Consider the following 23,612-nt stretch of genomic DNA (forward strand, 5'->3'; position numbering starts at 1 on the left):
GAACAATAACATTATTGGCTAAGCCGCCTGTGTCCTTAAAGAAGGTAAACAGACATCGAGGTTTGTCTTGTATGTTACTAATTGGCGTCTTATGATAATTATTTCCACAACAAACACACATATGCAGGTTGTCAGAGGTGCTGGCACACACACTTTCTTTCGACACACATTTACACACACAACTTAAGATGTCCAATCTGTTTTCCAAACACAGACTAAAGGTCAGCCCTGCTACCAAAAACAAAAAGTGTCGGAGTGAGCTTTCCACTCAGAAATTAGGACTTAGTTTTAATCAAGACTGGGCCGCATGTAATTTATGGTCTGTTCTTATTGATTTTGCTGCCTTCATTACAGACACTAATTAACAAGAAAATGTAATTAGAAATTGTTAAATACTTGAGTATAATGATCAGAAACAATAAACTAAAACCTGCTTGTGTCACTGTCATTTATTTATTTCAAATTACAATGAAACAAACCACATACATTTCTCATGTTCTGATGCTAAGGTTTGTTTGTGTCCAAATGCCATCCACGACTCAAGCATTTGCTTCCTCCTGCTCCCTTTCGGACACACATGATTTATTATTATTATGAATATTTTTTGTTGAATATATTAATATCATTATGAATATTGATAAATACTGTATTCTAACAATACGGTATTCTGTTTTGCACATTTGTTTTATTTTATTAGTTTTTTTAACCTGTTTGAAATAAAGATTCAAATGAAGTGAAAATGAAATGAATTTCTTCAGTTATACGTGAGAGAAAAAACGATGTCTATAAAACAGTTTAACTTTATAGTAAAGTAGAACTATGTAAATAAATACAGTAAGCAGTGCTCATTACTGAGAATGATGTGTTTGTGTGCTCACCACATGCTCACCACTTCTTCAGTTCTCTCTTTAAAGGAAATTGCCACACTTGCAACACGCTTGTTTCCAAACACCATTTCTGCAGTTGAGGGGTTAATGTACTTCTTAACAAAAGCTGTTAATCAATGCCTTTGGATACACAAGTAATAAACAACCTCATCATAATAACTTCTCACAAGCTGCCAGCAATCCTAAAAACCAGAGTATTTACTAACACTGCAGTCAAATATTTCTGCATATTGAGCCTCATTGAGTTGAGAAACCATGTAAGTGTAAAGAAGGAAAACTCATGCTTGAGGCTGTCTAACATTGCAATCTCCCATGTCATCACTGCATTAGTTGTGGTTGACCTAACGCACCTTGTTTGAAAGCTTTTTCATGGTCTAATTGTTGCTCATGCACAACATTAAGGCATTGCTGTGTCTGCTCACATCTAAAGGCCAAGGGAAGAGCGGTTGATGTCAAAATAGGAAATGTTTTGTTTTGGGCGCAAACCTTGCACGCTGTAAAGTAGAATATGTAAACATTTACACAGGGGCATGAGTCAACCCTGACTTCTCTCTCTTCTCTCCTCCTCTTTCTGGGATGTTTTCTACTTTCTCTTCAAATTGTGTGTTGCTCTACTCTGGCGCCTGTTGTTACTTTTACTTATCAGCCTTCCTGTTGCTGCAGAGGAACTGCGAGCAGCGAGATAAGGACTGTCAGAGCACATGCTAGCGCTGGTGAGGCGGGGGGACGAGATAAAAAGAGATACAACTTGAAGGGCAACAAGTTGGCTAATTGTTTAAGTTGCCTCAATATTAACAGAGGTCACCACAGATGTTTTTGCAGTCTTGGTTGTCTTAACGTGAATGTGAGACAGCAGAACCGAGTCCAGATGTGGACAGAGGTCCAGTTTGGGCAGACTGGTCCCAGCAGCAGCAGTGAACAGAGCTGAGAGGGGGAAATATCAGAAGAGCTCTGTTCTGGGAGTCTGAGGAAACAACCAACCAAAAGACAAACGTGCACAGGCAAGGATTAAGGAGACCTGCATTAATCCACGGAGCAAATTGAGGGTGTGAGAAGGGGGGAACTGGAGTTTAAGCAGCCGGGGCCTGAGGATCAGAGCCGGGATATGCATGTGTATGCACTTTGACTCCTCCGGCATGAGGAAGCAGGACTAAAGGGAGGATCAGGCCTTTTATTAAATCTTGCTCAGGACTGAGCACAGTTTGCAGGTGCTGCGGTTCTGTCTGTCTGAGACGTGAGTCGACGACTAAAAAGTGGATAAGGGGGGACTGCGTGGGAGGGAGACAGCCAAACAGAGCGAGACAGCCGGTTTTAAGTGGAGGCCGGGGGAGTTTTCTTTAACTGGTGGGCTACACCAGGGCCAGAGAGCAGCGATGAGTCAGAGGAGGCTGACACCACAGCTGACATTGAGGGAGAGTCCTGATGGTCCTCCTCACGCAGCCCCCCTCACCTCCCCAGTGTCACCGGTCGATCAGTGGCGAGGAAACGGGGGCTCGGCTCTGTTTCGACGTTTGAAACTGAACCGCAGTATTCAGGAGCGAGGACGCTTATCTCTGTGTTTGAGCAGGTATCCAAGCATCTGATTTGTCCTCACTAACATATCTTCTATTGATAAAGAAACTTTTCTCATTTATGTTTGTGTTACCAAGGCTTAGGCATTATGTGTGCTGCAACGTGTCTGTAATGCAAGATCTCAGAGTAAATTATTCCATGTTCACACTCTAGATGGATTAGATTTTTGGGGAAAGCTACATTGAGAAACGAGTCTAATAATTACTCCCAACGTTTTCAGAGGAAAATAAGAAGGAGGATTAGCGTGTGCGGCAGCAGAGGGTCTCCCTGGCAGACAGTTCGGATGCGTTTTTCATTACCGGGGAAACTTGTTAAATGATCATTTGATCTGTAGCCATATTCACAATGCCTTCTGGGGATAGGAGTGGCTCCTGATTGGCCAATTTAGAAGTAAATTAAAAAAATATCACTTAAGTCAAATTTGAAAACCGTTCAAAAGTGTGTTGACACCAAAAGTTTGATAAGTTTAGGTGAAGTGGGGAAATGTTGTGGAGATAAAAGTGATCCTACATTAAAAATAGATGCGGCAGCAACCCTAAAAACCTGCTCCCCATCTGTCGTCGCCATCCCAACACCTACTACTGCAGCCTGAAAGTCACAATAATAGATTCATATGATTTTTACATCTGAAGTATAACTGAAGTCTTGTAGATTTTGTATCAATATACTTTTCACAAACATTGACAGTATTACAAACAAATTGTACATCATTTTATTGTAACATGACACCAAACTCTAAAACCCCATTCGATCAATACTGACTTAATGTCTTAGCTGCAAAATCAATATTCTTGCTTTTCACAAAAACGTTGGGCTGAAGATAAGATGAGTGTAACCAGAGAAGCGTGTTGCCGTGTCTCCTTTGGCTAAACTCGTCTTTGAATTGATCCACTTCTCTCAGCCTTGTGTACTGGGTTTCTCATTACTCAGGAATGTGCTGGCAGAATATATTTTGGTTGAGTATATTTACTCTCCAGTCTCCACCTTGTCTGTTTTTGTCATGTTCCCTTATAAGCAGTCTTAATTTATGGAAGTGTTCCTAATACTGTCAGCGTTTTGTCCCAATAGAGAATTAAATAAAAAATCTCAATCAAGCTCACCTTTATACAGACAGCTTTGGCACAGAGAGACGCTGCGGTTGATATGGCTCATTTTACTCACTAAAACACGACCTGCTCTACAATATGACTTGTCAGTAGAGTGTAACTCTCAGGGCAGCCCGGTGGCAGCCTGCCAATCCAGTGGCACATCAGAGTTAAACTGCATGTTTCATGCTGCTGTCACAACTCTCTTTCATTAACTTCCTCTCTAAGAAACTACAAACACTCGAGCAGGCTGCACTCTGTGGCTAATGTTTGGGTGTTTAGGCTTATCGTGTTGTCGCCGTGAGATGAGATAAGCAGAGGCAAAACAAACACCTTCATTAAATGCAGCAGATGTAAAACCAATGTTCTGCCTGTCCTCTCTAACCCTTCAGCTTCGATTCAGAGAATGGTCCCTCTCCAGGACGCAGTCCCATGGATTCGCAGGCGAGTCCTGGGTTGGTGCTCCACCCTTCTTTCCCCCAGAGCCAGCGCAGGGAGTCCTTCCTGTACCGCTCAGACTCAGACTTCGACACGTCGCCGAAAACCATGTCACGAAACTCCTCCATCAACAGTGAGGGGTAAGCATGAAGCCATCATCCTGGCAGATGCAATTTAAACACACACACACACACACACACACACACACACACACACACACGCACACACACACACACACACACACACACATACACACACACACACACACACACACACACACACACACACACACACAGAGCAAGAGCACATCATCTCAATCAACACAGCAGTGGTTATGATTGTAATTATGCAATCATTATGCTAATGAAATCATGATGAATCCCCTTAACAGTAACTGTTGTTCTCCAATTTCCTGGCTTGTCCTCCAGTAAGTTTAACACACCCAAACTCTTCCATTAGCTTATTTTAGGACTGTGTCTGTGTTTAGATCTGCATAGGTATTTGTAAACATGCAGCTCACAGATGCAGCCTCTCAGATAAACACTTGATACCGAGTGCTTCAGCACCAAACACCTCACATCCATTCCTCTCATTTAGCTCTTTCTTTGCATATTCTGTCCTGCAGGCACGCCGAAGACATGATCGTCACCCCTTTCGCTCAGGTATGTTTGTGCACCTGATCTGACATGTTTAATTGCCGTAAATGACTAGAAGAGGTGGCTAATTGGTGCAGTGAACTTGCCCTCCCTCCTGTTTCCTCCCTCCTGTTTCCTCCCTCCTCCTTCTTTCCTTCCTACGCTGTCCATCCATCCCCCAGGTGTTGGCCAGCCTACGAACTGTAAGAAGCAACTTCACCATCCTCGCCAATGTCACAACAACCACTAACAAGTCAGTATCATGCTGTCAAACACCCCTTCCCCCCACTTACACTCGTCACGACTGCCTGCTTAGTTTGCAGTGTATGTTTGCTTATGTCTCCTTCTCCTCGCTCCCGAGGGGAAACACTTTTGCCATCATGATTAAACAGTTTATGATTATCCGGCTGTGCTCAAGGAAAATATGATCTGCATTATTTGGCATCTCTCCAACTTGCTGGCTGAACACTGAGTGCAGCACGCCTCAGATGTATGTCCCTGACTCTACCTAGACGATAGAGATAGTCAGTAACACTAAAATGATTCTCCTTTGTTATGCAGCAGATAGAAGGAGCTCGACTTGGCAGCCTTTTATCTCCACGTCAATATGATATATATAAACCAATGCACCACAGAGTTATCAGCATCTATAATTATTCAGCCTCACTTACTACACAATTATGAAACCAAAAAGGCTACTTGAAAGGAGAACAGGGCTCAGGCATTGTCTTTGACTATTTTTGGATATTTTAATATTTGAAGTGAAACAATGGCCTCTTTAAGCACTAAAAATAAATCACACATTGCAGTTTAATTCAATATTCAAGGATCTAGAAAGCACAGCCCCATTTGTGACACACATAAATGCATAACATACATTAATATATTTATATCGTCTCTGTGAGCCATGCCTTTTGTTGCTTCCTTCTGTAATGCTGAAAGTGTGTTGAAGCCCAGCAGGGGGCAGCAGTGTGTGCTTCTGCCTCTCATGTAATGATGTGTTTGTCCACAGGAGGTCACCAGTGACAAGCCAGCCCACTGTTCCCCAAGCTACACTCTCTGGTAGGTTGTCAGCTAATTAAAACTCACAGAGCTGTAAGGACACACTCTGGCTCCCACACTCCCTGAATGCATCATCAGTAATGGGAATGACTGCAGAGCAGTACAAAACATTATGTGGTATCAGTATTGAGTATGTTCTTAAATAAAAGTATACTGCATACTGGACAGATATTAAATTACTCAACATATGTTGCTAAAGTTGAAAGAATTATGTTATAAAAAATAAAGCTGATGTTTAGAGAGTTTAATCTTTTTTTACTCAAAGGACATTTTTGCAAAGCTTATTTTTCACTCTACAGAACCTTTTATCTGAACTGTATATAATAATAATAATAATAATAATAATAATAATAATAATAATAATAATAATAATAACAATACAATTCTGTTGTTTTTATGTTACATGTGTAACTAATGTCCTGCAGGTCACCCTTGAAAAAGAGATCTTTTGATCTCAAGGGGCTTTCACCTGGGGGGTATACTACGAAGCAGGATTTTCGCTCAGCCGGCTAAATTCAGGGGAAACTCCGGCTTTCCGGTCCTACGAAGCTGGTTCTCTTTTTAGCGGGCTAGATCTCCATGGTAACTTATGCTTAGCGGCTAACCTGGTCGGGACCAGGTTAGGTTGCAGGCTAAGAGCTCAACTCAGTGAAAGCACTGCCTGCTGACCAATCAGAGCTCAGTGTGCGGAGTTTAAAGCGATCAAGTCATATTACAGGAGAAAGGAAATACAGAAAAGCTGCGGTCGCAGGAAAGACGGCCGGCAAAAATCACCGACTGTGTGAACGTGAACATTAATAGAATATCACCTCCCATCTTCAGAGCAATCTGACTATTATAACATTAGCGTTAAGAACACTTACCACATATCTACCACAACATAAGTAACCGGATCAGAGTAACATTAAGTACAGTCCGCGGCATATCACTTCATAATGTATCATATATTTTCTTATCTGAGTCAGCTGAGCCGTATCTGGCCGTGCAACACTCACAGTGTCACATAGGCCTACTGTATGCAGAAGTATTATTTTAAGCAACACATTAAGTTGACGAAACACTCGAGACAAATGTAATTAAAGTCAGATCGTGTTTTAGACGGGGCAGTGATATCATAAACCTGTTAATGTACGCATTCAAACACTTTTTCTTTTGCCAGCTGTATTCACCTTGCAGGTGCAGACTATGTGGCTTTTATCCTGGATAAAGTGTTTAAGTCATGGATGTTTAAAGTTTAACTTCTTCATTTTTGACTAGTATTAAAGTTCACTTTTCATTCAGGAAGTATGACGCTGCGCTGTCAGTACGCTTCTCCATGTTTGTGATTGGTCGAATGCTCCAAATACCACCCCTTTCATGTGAACGCGCACCTAACTAGATAGGACACGGCTGGCTTGAGCGATCCACTTGATAACCAGCGTCGTAGTACAGTTTAGCGAGAGCGCGTATGTTTTGGGTTAGGCCAACCGGCTAACTCAAACATATCCAGGTTAGGTTGAACCAGCTTCTTAGTATAGGCCCCTGGTTAAATAAAGGCTACAAACAAACAAACAATAATAATAATAATAATAATAATACGTTTAATTATTATAGCACCTTTTACACTCACACACACACACACACACACACACACACACACACACACACACACACACACACACACACACACACACACACACACACACACTCATAAAAGCATAAAAATAACATGTCAATACATTTTCCATCTGATACTAATCATAATTTAATGCCAACTGTGTTGATTATAATTACAAATATAAAATAATGTTTACAACAACAATCTTAGCAGGTCTCCCTTGTAAAAGAGTTCAATGATCTCAATGGGATTTATCTGGATAAATAAAGGTTTGAAATGAAATGAAGGAAACAAAAAATAACTTAGATGTATTAATTGTCAGGGAATTCAATAGAAATATGTCAAATTAGAGCTGTCAATGTTAGAGGTTTATTTACGTGTTAATACAAAAAAAGATGTTGTGTTATTCAGCTGAATATAATTTAATATATTGAACAAAAAGAAGCAAAGTGACGGCATGACACAAGTGACTTTGATTCGCATGTTGTGTTATCAATCAATGAGTAGAAGCACATTTCATTTTGAGTTGTATTGTTGAACAGCCATGTAAACACTATTATTTGCAGACAAGGTGGACATTGGTCAACTCTTATTGTTTACCACCTTTCTGGGTTGCTGGACCTTTACAGTCACAGCTCATTTAAAATAGAATGTATTCTCTCAGGTCGTCAAGTTTGTATGCCACTTTCTGTGCCCTTTCTCTACTGCTAGTTTGTTCAATGTCTGTGTGTGTCTTTGTGTGTTCGTCCTCAGATGAGACATACCAGCAGATGGCTCGGGAGACTCTGGAGGAACTGGACTGGTGTCTGGACCAGCTGGAGACCATTCAGACTCACCGCTCCGTCAGCGAGATGGCCTCCAATAAGGTGCACACCTGTCCACACACTAACACCTCTACGTTAAATCAGTGTGGAGCTAAGCTTGTTCATAAATGACCTATACACTGTGTATTTCATGGTTAAAGGGTACAGTTCAACACTTCATGTGGATCAGGTTCCACTCTACAAATAAATACATATAACACAGAAGGTTAACAATTTAAATAAATGGTAAATAATTTTCTGCTAGAGATGCCACTAAACCAAGAGTTGTTCAATAAAAGCAGTAATTATTTGTTATTAAGTATCTTTGGTTTATGTGCAATCCTGTGGTTGTAATTGTAATGAATATCATCCATGTTAGACTAAACGCTGATGATGTCTAGATGAGCATTTCTGGTGACAACTGCAAGTGATGCAGACAGGTTGTATTGAATTTGCATTATGGCATCTACACGCCTGCATTTGTGCTCATGGGCGGCTTCTTAAGTGTGCCTGCATTTGTAATTGTGGGGCTTCGAGGATGGGAGAGAGAGAGGGAGTAAGGACTGTGGGTATGGAGGACATGACAGGGAGGGGGAGAGGGTCCTGATGCTGATGTCTCTGCTGTAACCTTGGTTGCTATAGAACAGCAGCAGGGTCTGCCCTTCCCTTTTAGTCATTGGCTTGCCACTCTGACCACAAGCCATGTGGTTTGGGCAACAACCAATGAAATGGAGGTGATGCTCCTTTAATAGTGTTCTGTCTTAAAGAGACAGCATCATGTACCTTGTTTGTTTTATTCTAGATATTCTTTCAATGTTGCACATCCATTTGAATGACAATACTCCCTTTTTTAATCAGTCACGCTTTTGATTAAAGGACAAAGGGAGAGATGACAGGAGATGGGTTGTAAGGACATCATTCATGTGTGTGCACAAACAATGTGTGCAGAGAAATCTCCTGGGGTGATTAGAGTCTCTGTGAATATGTCGCTGCCTTTTCACAGCCGCAGCTAAGCTACAGCAATCCTCCACACTGTGCCAACATGGAGGTACACATGAATATTCCCACTCAGTCTCTCACTCTTATTCACACCCTTGCACACACACATATTTTCAACAGACGTACATGCTGTCTTGTCGCACATGCGCACTCAGGCTGAGAGCAGAAGCAAGCACAGACGCACACACACACACACACGCACACATGCATGCGCCTGCAGCCACACTGTCTGATTAGCTTGCGAGAGCTGTCTACAGCATCCACGGAAATGGCGCAAGAGGCAAAGCATTGGAGGAGGAACGGCAGCCTAAAGCGGCAGGATTAGACCTCTGGCTTTTTGGCCAGCTGAGGCATGGATTGACTCGGAGCAGGGGACTGGGATACGGAGCTATCAGGAGGCAGACTGTCTGACTGTGGACTGACTGTGTGTTGCTGGGATCAGTGTGAGACGGCACAGGCTGCAGGTTGATGCTCCGGTAGGACTGGGCCGGGCCTCTGGATCCGTACCGTGGGGGAGGGGCAGTCGATGCAGGGAGAGGGAGCCTGTTTTTCCAGACCAGAGCCCTACTGTGATTCTTGAGCCTGACTGTTTGCTACAGGCCTGCCTGCATCCCTCTCTCTCTGTCTCTCTCTCATCCTCTCCATTCTTGTTTTGCTCTTGCTAATGTCATATGTGTCTCCCTTCTTCCTTCCCCCCTATGTTCCCGTGGTCATCCAAGCTCCCTTTACCTCCATCATCTGAGACTATGGTCACCTTTCTGTCCTACCGCCATCGTCACTCCGTCCCTCTCACCTCCATCATCTGAATTTTGTATTACTGTTTCTCAAGCAGCTCTGCCCTCGCAACACCATTGTTTCGTTTACATCTCTCTCACATCCTCACTCCTCTCCACCCTCGGCTCCTCTCTGTGCCCTTCAGACGGTCCCTCGCTCCCTCTCTTTTCTCGTTTCCCTCCATCTTCCCTCTTTCGGCTCCCATCCACCTCTACCTTTAGATTTGGGTCAGTCTGCTCAGCAAATGGGATGAGATGTAGTCTCCACAGCAGCCGGATCCAGGGGGCTCCTGGTCTGCCCATCAGGGGGACCCTCATCTTCGGACCACATTGAGGCTGGAGCCCGACTCTGGACTGACTGGGGGGCCTGCTTTGGGGTGCTGCATGTAGGCAAGGCCAGTCTGCACCAGCTACCCCTACCGTCACCCCCTTCCCCCCTGCTCCTTCGCCCCCCACTCGGGGCAGCCGTCACTCTGGAGTGTCCCGGCTTGACCAGCTGTGGCCTCTCCTCACACACCCTGCCGACGCCCTCATGCCACTGGGGCACACACAGCGCCCCCACGCCGCTCCACTACCGCACCTCCTGCCTGTGCCATCGGCCCAAACCCCCCGTGACCCTCAACATGGGTGTGGTAGAGGCCATTGACCCGGCGCCATCCCCTTGCCCCTCACCTGTACCAGGGGGCTACAGGCTGCCCCGCTCCTCCAGCTACAGCCCCCTGCAGGGGAGGGCAGGGGCAGAGCTGGACCTGGGTGCATCTGGAGGGGTTCTGGAGGGGAATGGGACGGCGGCGGAGCGCAGGACGCCCCTAGTCGACCTGTTCTGTGAAACCTGCTCCAGGCCCTGGCTCATCGGTTGGTGGGACCAGGTAGGGTTGGAAGGCTTGCAGAGGGCAAACAAGGCTTAGCAGTGGCCATCTTGGATTCATGCCCAAGTTTTACATCTAAACATGCCTTAACAACTCTTCTGTTTGCCTTCTCCATGTTCTTATTTGTCTTTGTTTTGTATCCAACAGCAATGGTGTTGTTTGTTTATAATGGTGCTACATTGGGACTTGCTAATTATGAACTGAATGTATGTGGGTCTGACAGTGGCTTTGTGGGAAACTGTTAGGCAGTGTGTTCCTGTACATAAGTTATGCATGAATCCATTGAAAGGGAACAGGGAAAAAGGCACAGAGCTGATTACATCTAGCAGCAGCACTGTAAACAAAAAGACATTATCAAACTCATACTTCATCCTTCTATACATGGTCTGCATTTCTCTCCTTTTGAGATTTCACCGAGCCACTTAAAATCTCAGAAATAGCTTTGGGACTTTGTGTAGTAGTCTAGCCGTTTTTACTGCAGGTATTTTGCAGTGTCACATAATGTCCATTTCCCTCCTCTACACCTGCGTCCCACTTCTCTCTGTGTCTCTCTCCTGCTACCCTGAGGCTGGCCTCAAAACAGACTCAAAGAAGCCAGGCGTATTGTCAGTGAAGAACAATGCCTATTGTCTCCGGACTGAGTTATATCAAATGTATAAAGCTAGACATTGTGTCAGTTGGCTTCGATATGTCAAGTTGGCTTTAGAAATGGTATGGTGTTAGCAAAACAAAGTCTGGCTTTTGTGATAATTTTTTCCTGAAAAACATTGGGAACACAAAGATATGCACGCTTTTTCTCTGCTTTTATTTTTGCAGTCTCAATCGATCCCTTGTAGATGTAGTAGTTCAGACCCTTAAGCATGTGTGTTATTTGGCTATTGTTATTCATGATCGTAGGCCGTTACAATGAATAAAGCCCTCCTGGGTCCCATATGCAGGTGTATGCATTTGTGTGTATGTGTGGTCATGTCTGTGGAGCGTTCACATTAGTCAGTGTCAGAGGAAGAGTGATGTTTGTCCTGGCACTCGGACTGGCACCGTGGAAGTGTTGGTTGGCAGCTATGACTCAGCGTTACAGCATTAGGGAAGGAAAGAACGAGAGAGAGCACTGAGAGAGGAGGAGGTTTGGGCTGAGCCTGCTGCCGAAGTGTGCCACGGGGCTTGTCTTCCTCTCCTGGCTCCTGGTGACTGATTCTGCCTGACTGCGTCTACGATTTGCTGTTAGAGCACCTACTTGCTTGGCCTTGTAACTGGTGCAAGGCTGAATGGGATGGGAAATAATGGAAAAAAAAGATTATTGAAAGAGTTAAAGATGGAGGGAAATGCATGAAGTGTGTGAAATGGCAGGAAGGCAAAAGTGGAGCCTGAGGCAGGGGAGGATTTTGGGGCTTGAGGGCAGCGGTGGTGGAGTGTTGTTTACGGTGATAGGGAAGGAGGAGCAGATATAAGTAACAGGGAGATGAAGAGAGGAGGATGGCAGAGGAGGGGAGGGTTGACCTTGGTAAAGGTCAGAGACACCTGCCTACTCCCTCAGATTGTCACCCAAGCAGCCACCGCTCTCACATCAAGCTGAAGGACGGACTGTGAGGAGGCAGTTTCCACGGCAACCGCTCTGGTTGCCATGGAGATTGTTATGTGTGAAAGATCAGTCGGCAGGAGACAGACTGAAAGGGGTCTTGTCCGAATCGTATTGTCGCCTTCACATGGCTTGTGCAACAGATTCTCTGTGAAGCCTTCCAACGCCACCTTTATCCCTTTAGAAATACAATAATGACATCAAATCTGAGAGAGCATGCTGTGCTTTTTGACTGCAGGGATAATGTATTCGCTTAATCACATTTGTGTCTGTACTGCAAGGAACTGCAGACTAGTTGTTCATGAACGTAGGGAGAAGAATATGTATAACAATGCCACAATACTGCAGCATTTAAATACATTTCAAAATGAACACACACTACATTTAGGGGCATAGACCAGTATGTTCTCAAAAAGAGGAGGCATGATTCATCATTGCTTTTCTCACACTAGTTAATGAAACCAGAGTCAGGGTGATCATTTATTCGTCTCACATTTGACCCAAAGTACGTTTTGTTGTGATGTGTAAGTAATAATTGGAATTGGATGTACAATAATAATAATATTGCTTTACTTTCTGTTTCTTTGTAAGTCAAGTCGCTCACTTCCTGTGTCTGTCTGTCCTTCCTTAGTTCAAGAGGATGTTGAACAGGGAGCTGTCCCATTTGTCAGAGATGAGTCGCTCAGGGAACCAGGTGTCAGAATACATCTCCACTACCTTTCTAGGTAAAGCACACCTGCCATTCATCTGTGATCAACCTTTACAGTCCCTTATAGTGTTGTCTCCCTCCCTCCTGGCTGACCTCTGACTCTTGCCCCCCCCCCCCCCCCCCCCCCCCCCCCCCCCCCTCCCCAGATAAGCAGAACGACGTGGAGATCCCATCCCCGACTTTAAGGGAGAGGGAGAAGCCCATGTGTCACATCAGCGGTGTGAAGAAGCTCACGCACAGTTCAAGCCTTTCAAACTCCACCATGCCTCGGTTTGGCGTGAAGACTGAACACGAGGATGCGTTAGACAGAGTAAATACATCCTCACCTTACTGTGTTGTTATTAAGAATGCACCCATCAAGGCCAATACCGACTCAAAAAGCTGAGATCAATTCAATGTTATGTTTATATACTATTTACATAAGCCTATACAATAAATGTGATTGCTTAAACCTGTAAACACAGGTTAGAATTGAGTATTCAACAAAGATGTAGAATAACTTCTGCTGATTTTAAAGATTTTAGGTATCTGGACTGAAAAAGTTGGAGTGGTGCATCCCCAGTTTTTATTTAGTTTAATATTTAGGTTTATTGCTGTCTTGACTCTTGACGCAACAGAAAACCCTAATTTGGGACAAAAAAGATCTGAACTGAACTAAATGGAAAAACAGCTGGCAAATGATTGCCTAGACAGAGTAAACCCACAGAGTAGATAACATCAACTACATAGATATCCAAAATCCTGACATGTATTTCCTGTCTATCATCTCTACATGTTCTACAGCTTAAATTCATTCGGCTATGCACACATGCAGTTCAGGACATATTTGACTAGCTTTCTTTGACCATCGGAATACCCGATTATGTAAACAGACACTGTTATCATAATGTCAGACATCACCTGTAAACATCCTGTTGACATTGGTCTTGGATTAGAGCAATATTATAGACAAATATTTACTTAGGAAGAGAAACTAATAACTCATTTGGCAAGATCCACAATATAACACAAAGAAAATGGTGCATGCTTCATGTTTCAAACAACATCATTTTAATCTAACTAAAGAATTATGGAGGAAAACCACAAGACTTAACTCTAAATGATATGTTTACATATCTTCTTCCTTTAACAACTATGTTGCCTCCTGTGATTTGGATATTTCACAAATCCATATTGTGTTTTTGATATGAAATGTGTTCAGCCGTATGAAGAACAAACAACTGAAGTATGATTGTTGTAGTGACATGTGTTAATGTTTCCTGTTATGCCTTCAGGAGCTGACTGACTTAAACATGTGGGGCCTTAATATCTTTCGTGTGGCGGAGTTCTCTAATAACAGACCCCTCAGCTGCATAATGTTTTCCATCTTCCAGGTGAGAGACGGGGAAAGAGCTTTCACTAACAATGGGTTATACAGTATGTAGCCTGACTTAACTGTGACCATGTGGCTGTAGGAAAGAGATCTGCTAAATACCTTTCGGATCCCCGTGGATACGTTTGTCACCTATGTGATGACCCTGGAGGACCACTACCATGCCAACGTGGCCTACCACAACAGCCTCCACGCTGCAGATGTCACTCAGTCTACTCATGTACTACTATCCACGCCGGCTCTAGATGTAAATACCTCGACACATCTAACTTCACACGCTCAAATACCAAGCCCTCAAAGGATAAAATAGTAAAAGGTAAAGTGTAAACAACAGTTTACAAATGATTTTGTTCTCTTATTTCTCTCTGACAGGCTGTGTTCACTGATCTAGAGATACTAGCTGCGTTATTTGCGGCTGCCATCCACGATGTGGACCATCCAGGAGTGTCCAACCAATTCCTCATAAACACAAGTGAGTCGAAATGACGCACATTTAAACATTTCAATTCAGAAAGAAAGAATAGAAAACAACAGACATGATGATGAAAATAACAAACAAAAAGCTGTTTTTGCAGAATTGATAAAGGGTTTCAGAAGTGAATACACCAGATACGTGATGTATTTCCCCAAGACTAGTCTCAATAAAGGAGGCAAGCTATCAAATATCCAATAAAATAATGACAGGTGCAATCTTTGAGTCTCTTGATTTTAAAAAGACCACAAGGCAGGTAGCTTAGAAGCACTATGTAGGAACTAGATGAGGCCACTTTGCTAGGTTAGCTATTCTGAGAAAACCTGGTATTTATTTTCTTTTTACACAGTAAAGGCTTCATTTGAATGTTGTTTCTAAACTCTTCTTTCAAGTATTATCATGTCAGTTTTATGCAAAACATTGTTTTTATTTTTTAGTTTCCCAAAAACTAAATATATTCATCCTCTAAATCAAATTATAACTAATCATTTTATGTGACAATACTGCACATACCATTAATTATTGTGTCGTGATCTGAAATAAAATAATTTGAAGTAGTGACATTTAAAGACACTCAATTAGTCTTATGTTGCTATTTTAAGTATTATTGTATTATAGTGTTTTTATAACTGTATTGAATAGTTTGTTCTAGTTTTGTGGTGTCTAATGTTTATAATACACTCCACTGAGTTAAAATGTTCTAATAGTGTTGCATTTTGTAGTGAATCCTCCTGGGTTAAAGTGAAAAAGCACACTTTTACTTGTTACGTTTTTATTACATTCATCTGTTTGGTTTGTCAATTGTGTGCTTTTTCTAGTTGTAAATTGAAGTTATTGTCTCTGAGCATACATGGCACTGTGCTTCTTCCTTAATCAACTGAGTAGTTGTACATTTTTGAACAGTGCCACCACAGTCTGATTGTGTTTTTGACTTACCGTAAGTGTTGGATGGTGCTTCCCTCAGATTCAGAGCTAGCCCTGATGTACAACGATGAGTCTGTGTTGGAGAACCATCACCTAGCTGTGGGCTTCAAGCTGCTTCATGAAGACAACTGTGACATCTTCCAGAACCTGAGCAAGAGGCAGAGACAGAGTCTGAGGAAACTTGTCATTGACATGGTGAGTGTTGTCAGCACACAGGCTTGAATTATGAAGCTCTCACTCAGCTACGCACCCCTTTATAATGTTTTCAATTGTTTTCCTAGGTTTTGGCAACGGATATGTCTAAACACATGAGTTTGCTGGCCGACCTCAAGACTATGGTGGAAACGAAGAAAGTGACAAGTTCTGGAGTATTGCTGCTTGACCATTATAATGATAGGATACAGGTGAGACCTCACCTTTCAGTTCATTTATAAGTAAGGTCAAAAAAGAAAGGTTTAAGGCACTCTTTTGGCAGAAGGTAAAACTATTATGTAATCTAGAGGATATTTCATAGTTAAATTCTAAAAACATGGACAATGTTTGTATATTTTAGGATGATTGGTCAAACTTGACAAGAAAAACCTTGTAGGCAAGGCAAGGCAAGGCAAGGCAAGGCAAGGCAAGGCAAGGCAAGTTTATTTATATAGCACTTTTCAACACAAGGCAATTCAAAGTGCTTTACAAAAAATGAAAGACATTAAGAAAATGGCATTTAAAATCAGTCATTAAAAAGAAAAGCTAATAAAATAAGTATTAAAAGAAAAAATACATGGATAAAAGTTACAGTGCAGTTTAAGATATGAATAGTTCAATTAAACATTAAAAGAAAAAGTACATGGATAAAAGTTACAGTGCAGTCTAAGATATGAATAGTTCAATTAAAAGCAGCGACAAAAAGAAAAGTCTTACTTGTGGCTTTTTAGTTGTATGACATTAACGGCCCATCCACACAGCGGCGTGCGTTGAAGCTTCAACGCTTCTGCCCATTCACTTTGAATGGGGTGACGTCACGCTTTGCCGAACTGCATTGTGGGAGCGTTGCTTCGCTTTGTTCGCGTTGCTCGCTGCAAAAGTTGAGCAATGTTCAACTTTTGAAGCTTCGACGGAAGCGTCAGCAAATCAAATGCCAGTACAGTCTAGCCAATCAAACCGCGTGCCCTTGTGTCCGGGGCGGGAGATTCATGTGATTGGTTGTTGGTCGAGTTTCAGACACGCCCACCTGCAAGCTTCAATGCACGCCGCTGTGTGGATGGGCCGTAAGAGTGCATTGGACTGTTCTTCTTGAATATTTGATGGATGAAGTAGGTGCTTCTTTATGTTGTCAATGACAACGGAGAGATCTTGTGTGGGGCAAGATTTTGCATTTGATGGACTGGTTGATGTCAACTACGCAGAAATGAGAGAATATGAGCTTTCATTTAGATGGCCGTTAATGGAAGGAAGAGAACATCCCAAGATATTCTTGTCTTTGCAAGAGTAAGCCAAGGAAAAGTCTTTCTTTGTTGTCATCTAAACGGAGGTTGGGAGTGATGGTTCAGTACTCCACTTTTATTCCTGACTGATGGAGGTCCACCAGGTATTTCTTTGGGAATCTTTTGATTCAGGTTTATGAAAGGAATCAAAGGAACATCTCTCGTCTGTAGTTCACAAATTGGTTGTTTACATTGGAGAAAGTACACGACTAAGGCACACATTTCATACAAGAGTTATGATTGGCATTAAAAAGGGAATGAAGGGGATTGGGTTAGCATCACAGGAGGTTTCTGTGCTAAAGGCTTCTGCAACTTTCTGAAGAGAGAAAAGAGAACAATTTAAGCCAGACTCCATGAAGTCATAATTGGTGGCATAGCTTTTTAAACATGATATACATACTTCCCAAAGTAGGTGATTAGATAAAACCATCAGCAGGAATAGAAAAGGACATGCATTAATGGAAATGTTTGTATATCTAACAATTTTACTGTAAATTCAGAATCTTTCAGTAACAGAATATCGTTAAGAACGTTTTTTAGGCAGGGAATTGGATTTTGGAGTTATACTAGCAAATAATAAAACATACAATCCCGCCAAAAATAGCACAACCACACTTTATGTGCTGAAATAATTACTGGAATTTGTGTTAATGACCTCCATGGTAATCTGCATTTAGGGCTTGATACTTGGTGTATATTGTGTAAAATGTTCCTCTGTGTTTATGCAGGTGCTAAGGAACATGGTGCACTGTGCTGACCTAAGCAATCCTACGAAACCCCTGGCTGTGTATCGACAATGGACGGAGAGGATCATGGAGGAGTTCTTCAGGCAGGGAGATAAGGAGAGAGAGCGAGGGATGGAGATCAGCCCCATGTGCGACAAACACACTGCTTCTGTGGAAAAGAGCCAGGTAAAGATGACCAGCCCTGAATTATACACACACGTATGAGTGCACAACTGGATAAGTGTTAATGCTGTAGGCGGGGTGATAACGACAGTGTAGACTCTAGAGCAAGGGTCTCCAACTTTTTTCACCGAGGGCCACATGCAGAAAAATATACGAAGGGCAGGGCCACTGAGGTGAGTTATATTGCCTCATAAGTTCAGTTATAAGTCAGCAAAATAAATCAAATGTGGATAAATTATGCTTGTTACTTGAATATGATTTAAGAAAAAACAGCATACATCCCAGCTCTCTATAGGGTTTCATTTATTTTGTTGGCAGCTCATTCCTTAAAACAGCAGCCTCAGATTGCTTATCATAAGAGGAAATATGAAGGGTCTATTTCACGGTTGTTATACAAATAAGTTATTGGGCTTTTTTCTTATCAAGTTAGATTTGTTAGAAAATCTTTTCAAATTTAATTGATTGAATTTATTTTAAAAGTGGGCTTATACATGGATACTGTGTAATATATATTTACATATATATTTAAGAAGTACAATACAAGACAAGCACAAGTTTCATTTGTGGGCCGTATTTCATTACACTTTCAGAATTAGCTGAGGGCCGATTCAAAATGGCCCCCGGGCCGTAGTTTGGACACCCCTGGTGTAGAGTGATCCGTCAGCTCTGATCACAGCAGTCATCCTCGTACATTTTTAATGTTGATCTGTGGTTTTCTATCATGGGAATCACACTCTTTTTTCTGAATGCAGGTGGGCTTTATTGACTACATTGTCCACCCGCTGTGGGAGACATGGGGGGACCTTGTGCACCCTGATGCCCAGGACATCCTGGACACTCTGGAGGACAACAGGGACTGGTACCAGAGCACTATCCCACAAAGCCCCTCGCCACCACCTGTGTGCCAGGATAAGGATCTAAACGTCTGCATGGACAAGTTTCAGTTTCAGCTCACCCTGGAGGACGGCACTCAGGGAGAAGAGGAGGACGAGGGGGACATGCCTACACTGAACCACGTGGCACAAGACTGCAGTCAGGGGGAGGAGGAGGAGGAGGAGGAGGAGGAAGAGGAGGAGGAGGAAGAGGAGGACAAAAAAGAGGAGGACATAATGGCAGAGGAGGAAAATGGGGACATTATAGAAGAGGAAGAGGAGGTAGCAATGGAGGAGATGGAGGAGGTGGAGGAGGAACAGGAGGAGGAGCTAAAGGCTCAGTTGCAGGTAAGATCTGAAAAGGAAAGACTTTCTGACACAAGTCCTGTAGAGGAAGAGGAAGATTCTTCTTCACAAGCCGAAGATACATGAGTTCTGCTCCCGTATCTCCCTCCTCCCGTGCACACATCATTTTGTTCATCCTTTTCAATGGCCAAACCAAGAACAAATAAGACTGCAATGACAGTACAGACCTTTAAATATATTTTTCAAAAAGGGAATAAATGTAAATCGCTTCAAGAGAAGGTAATTACACAGCAACTGTAGATTTGGAGTGGTGACAAGTCCTCCGACCGATTTCACAACGAACTTTAGACTAAGAGGAACTGAGGAGAGCATTCAAGACGGACAACTGAAGACAGCGTAGCACTCTGGGACTGTGATGCACACACACACACACACACACACACACACACACACACACACACACACACACACACACACACACACACACACACACACACACACACACACACACACACACACACACACACACACACACACACATAGTAGGAGCAAGTCATGTCAAAATATACCAATTCAATAATGTGAGTGCATACATCAGTCATGCAGTATAATTGGTGCGCAAATGTACCCCTTATTTTCTTCTGTTCACACAAACATACACAGACACACACTCTTGACCATGTGTTTGTGTGTGTGCATTTACATGAGGGACATTGATCAGTAATGAATCTCTTTGGAAAAAGCCATCTCTTAAAGGAGTATTAACTAGTGTTCAGTCAGTATTAGTAATTCATGTTCGTTAGAACCTCAACAGAAACTGTTCTCCTCTGACAAGCTACTCAGCCGAGGAACTTTTTTTTCCATTTCTGTCGGAAAGAAAAGAAAATCCACAGAGTTGGAGGAGGAGAGAGGAAGATGCTGAAGGAAAAGAAGATGCTGCGATGGAGGGGCCGCCGGCTCCAATACCCCTTTCCCTTTACGAGGAGAGTGCTACTGGTGCAAGATGGCTCTGTGCCTTTCTGAAACACCAGCTTCCTGAATGGAGCTGTCGTGAAGCAATGCATTGTGGGACAGGAGTGTCTACTTTTGTTATCATTTTTGATTGTCTCTTGTTAAAGATCTCTCTTTACTGTTCATGGTATTGTGGTGTGTATCTCACACGTACAGTTTCTGTGGTGATATGTTTTAAGTCTTCCTTTGTTGCTCTTCTGGTAATATAATAACTCAGAAGTCTAGATGCAGAGCAATCATCACCACCTCCACAACCATCAGTGGACTTTTTCCAGCTTATGGTTTTTTCTTATTAGAATGATTTTTTTACTTTCTGAGAATAAGCCATGTGATGCTTTGAAGCATAAGTTTTGCCTATTTTCTATTTAACAATTTCTAAATATGTTGAAGGGATACAGAATTATTTCATCAGCAGAACAAATTTCCACTTGCCATCTCACACCCACTTGCACTGCGTGGTTATTTCTCCTCATACACAATGATTCTCACCAAAGGAAAGGATGAGAAGCTTCAGTGGGTGAAGTGATTTGAAGGAATACGGATGAAGATGAAAATCAGGGAGGCAGAATGTTAGGAGAAAGAAGCGTTACTTGACCAAAAGCTGGTCTGGCAGTCCCTAATCATCCTTGTTATGTTTGATGCTTTTTTGCCTTAATGTCAGATGCAGGATACATACCTGCCAGTATGTAGATTTATAATATATATAATAGATATCCTAGTATATTTATATCACGTCAGTATGCTTATTTCTGTGAGTATCAGTGTGTCTATACACAGTGTATCCAGCATTGCATATAGAGGGAAAAGGAAAAACATTGCTGCGAATAATGTTGTCGCTGAGCTCGGACTAACATAAAGAATGTGCTGTTTTTTATCAGGAAGGTAAAATTACTTTCTTATAGCTTCATGAAAGCATGAGGAGGGAATAAGAATTATGAGATAAGATTTTGCGGGCGGTGAGAACGAATAGGGATGTCCTTTAATCCTTTAGTTTGAATCTGACCAGTTATCGATTTGACATGATGGAGTTGATGCGTGTATTTGTTTGTGTGGCTTTTTGTGTGGTCATGAGTAAATGTAACAGAGAGAGATGGCAGGATGCTTAAGAGGTTGTCATATGTGTCATTGGTCCCTCACCGGCATCAGCACAAGTTGTTGAATGGTGTTCAGGATTTGATCAGCTCAAATAGGTCACAGCTTGTTTAGGTGTTTGTTTTTCACAGGGTAAAAAAAACGAATAAAATAACATGAGTGTGGTTCTTTTGAAGGGTAAGAGCAAGTTCCTGCAGGTCAGTAACTGAGCTTATCTGAAGACGCCACAGCTCGGAGCTATAAGCCTGTGTGTTCGACCTGCTCTGTCGCAGGACGGAGCAGAGCTGCCGGGCCACCACACAGGCTTTCACCTTGTACAATGGGAATCCAGGATTACTACTGCAGTTACTTAAATAAAAGATTCCCATATGCATCGGCCTTTCACTTTAAAGATGTTGCTTTGTTTTTGTGGCTTCTTGTTTTGTCATAAGCTATAAAAACATCAATATTTACTTGCCATACAAACACGATACTGTAGCAATTGTTTCTTATTAAGAAATGTATTCAACTGATTGATTGCTGCCATTCTTTTAAATGATGAAAAGAAAACCATGGGAAGTGTTTTCTTTGAACAGTTTGTGTACAGTTTATTTTTATATCATTCTGGTGGATGGTCTAGAAAATGAATCATGTGTTGATGATATAGCTATAAGCATAACCAATCTTGTATATAATGTAATATTGGATTGTAAATTATACATTTATCCAAGTCATAATGATTGACAAATAACCACTTAAGGTTGTTTTGTGAACCACTAAAACACTGCAGGCCACATCCTCACCTTTTCATTCTCTAGTTATGTTTTCGCTCACTTGTGCTAACATATTTTAATCGTCCACATTTATTGTTGAAATCAAATATATTTGTACCAGCACTTTATTTCGTCAGGTTTTGAGGCAGACAGTGTGTTTCAGGTAGTATTCAGTCTGTGTCTGGTGGTTTGGTCATTGGCAGTCACCCATTGATCATTTTACATTGGGCCAAATCACAAACTCGTTGTGCAGTAGTCAATGTTAACGACTTTTCTAGAGGTCTATTCAAACAAACAAGTAATTCTCCATTAATAGTCCATGTGAAATTGAACTAATTTGACTGATAAAGTCAAAGTTGAGCTGATGTAGTCACATTGGATGTGACATTTTGAAAAGGAATACATGTGTCCTTATCTACCTTGGCCATTTTAGTACTACCACCACTTCTATTTCTTAGTAACTTCGATCTTTGTTAGCCTAGATGTCCGTCCCGTGGTGGCCTAGTGGTTCCCATCTTGGGTGGCTGTTAGGTCACTTTTTCACAGAGACCCCTCTGTGAATATTTTTTTCTGGGCTTTAATTCATGTGTTTGTTCACAAGTAAGACATATTATTCAAGGGGAAAAAACAACATGAAATGATTGTAATATTTGTAAATGATCTTGCTGTAATGTGTAAAATGTGTCCAAGTTATTTTTTATTATATTATTTTTATGAAAGTTTTTCCTCTCAACAGAGCTGAGGTGTCATTTTGTGAATAAATGCATTTAATAAGCAAACATCTATATATAAAACAATATTATAGTATATCAGTATATTTTTCTTTTATTTCACTGTTCGGTACTGTAAAGTGTGTTAAAAATACAAATAAAGTAAGATTTTTATATTAAATGCAATACAATTGTCACTATTATTACAGTTTCATATGCTAGGTGGTTTGTTAGCAAATTTAGTCCGCATAAGAAACAACAGGATAGAAAAACAGATACTGAAAAAATATAACATAGTCAATCAACATCCACATAGTGCAATAATAGATGAAAAAATAGAAATATAAACCCAAAGAGTGTTCAAATAATATTTAGTCATGTAAATAAATGTTGTATGTAAAGTGATATTGTCTTGTTCCAGACTATTTGAGCTTAATCTTATTTTTAACTGTAGCATGTTTGTAGAGACTGTATTATCCTATTACTAGATATTGCAGGCAACGTCCTTTAGTTGTTGTATACATTTTACCTTTTATAGGATACAATTAAATGATAGTGCCCTCATTTGTCCACTTTATTATTATTATTACCGTACGATGCCTGAATGAAACATGGTCTAATGATAAACAGTGTAAAAAGTTATGACTACCTGCACCTGTCTGACTCTGCCATGAGAAGGCTGATTCCTCCCCAGAATCCTCTTCTTTAGGCTGCCA

The 23,612-nt window shown here is 41.8% G+C and overlaps 1 protein-coding gene across 5 annotated transcripts in view; it reads left to right on the forward strand.

Moving 5' to 3' along the window:
- Positions 1-22,993, forward strand: part of pde4a (phosphodiesterase 4A, cAMP-specific) — a 43,837-nt gene extending 20,844 nt beyond the window's left edge. For 3 of the 5 annotated variants that reach the window (XM_034220359.1, XM_034220362.1, XM_034220363.1), the window contains exons 2-15: positions 3,937-4,122; positions 4,608-4,644; positions 4,800-4,870; positions 5,630-5,679; positions 8,030-8,142; positions 12,928-13,021; positions 13,152-13,315; positions 14,280-14,378; positions 14,460-14,624; positions 14,750-14,849; positions 15,814-15,968; positions 16,055-16,177; positions 17,974-18,156; positions 18,906-22,993. In XM_034220359.1, the coding sequence (XP_034076250.1) occupies positions 3,937-4,122; positions 4,608-4,644; positions 4,800-4,870; positions 5,630-5,679; positions 8,030-8,142; positions 12,928-13,021; positions 13,152-13,315; positions 14,280-14,378; positions 14,460-14,624; positions 14,750-14,849; positions 15,814-15,968; positions 16,055-16,177; positions 17,974-18,156; positions 18,906-19,457 (2,092 nt within the window). In that variant the 3' untranslated portion in view covers positions 19,458-22,993. Of the gene's footprint in view, positions 1-1,527; positions 2,455-3,936; positions 4,123-4,607; positions 4,645-4,799; positions 4,871-5,629; positions 5,680-8,029; positions 8,143-12,927; positions 13,022-13,151; positions 13,316-14,279; positions 14,379-14,459; positions 14,625-14,749; positions 14,850-15,813; positions 15,969-16,054; positions 16,178-17,973; positions 18,157-18,905 lie in introns of those variants that run through there. The other 2 variants (XM_034220360.1, XM_034220364.1) reach the window with 2 other exon arrangements.
- Positions 22,994-23,612: the final 619 nt, after the last annotated feature.

The sequence above is a fragment of the Gymnodraco acuticeps genome, unplaced genomic scaffold (genome assembly GCF_902827175.1).
Source record: "Gymnodraco acuticeps unplaced genomic scaffold, fGymAcu1.1, whole genome shotgun sequence".
NCBI classification, from domain to species: domain Eukaryota; kingdom Metazoa; phylum Chordata; class Actinopteri; order Perciformes; family Bathydraconidae; genus Gymnodraco; species Gymnodraco acuticeps.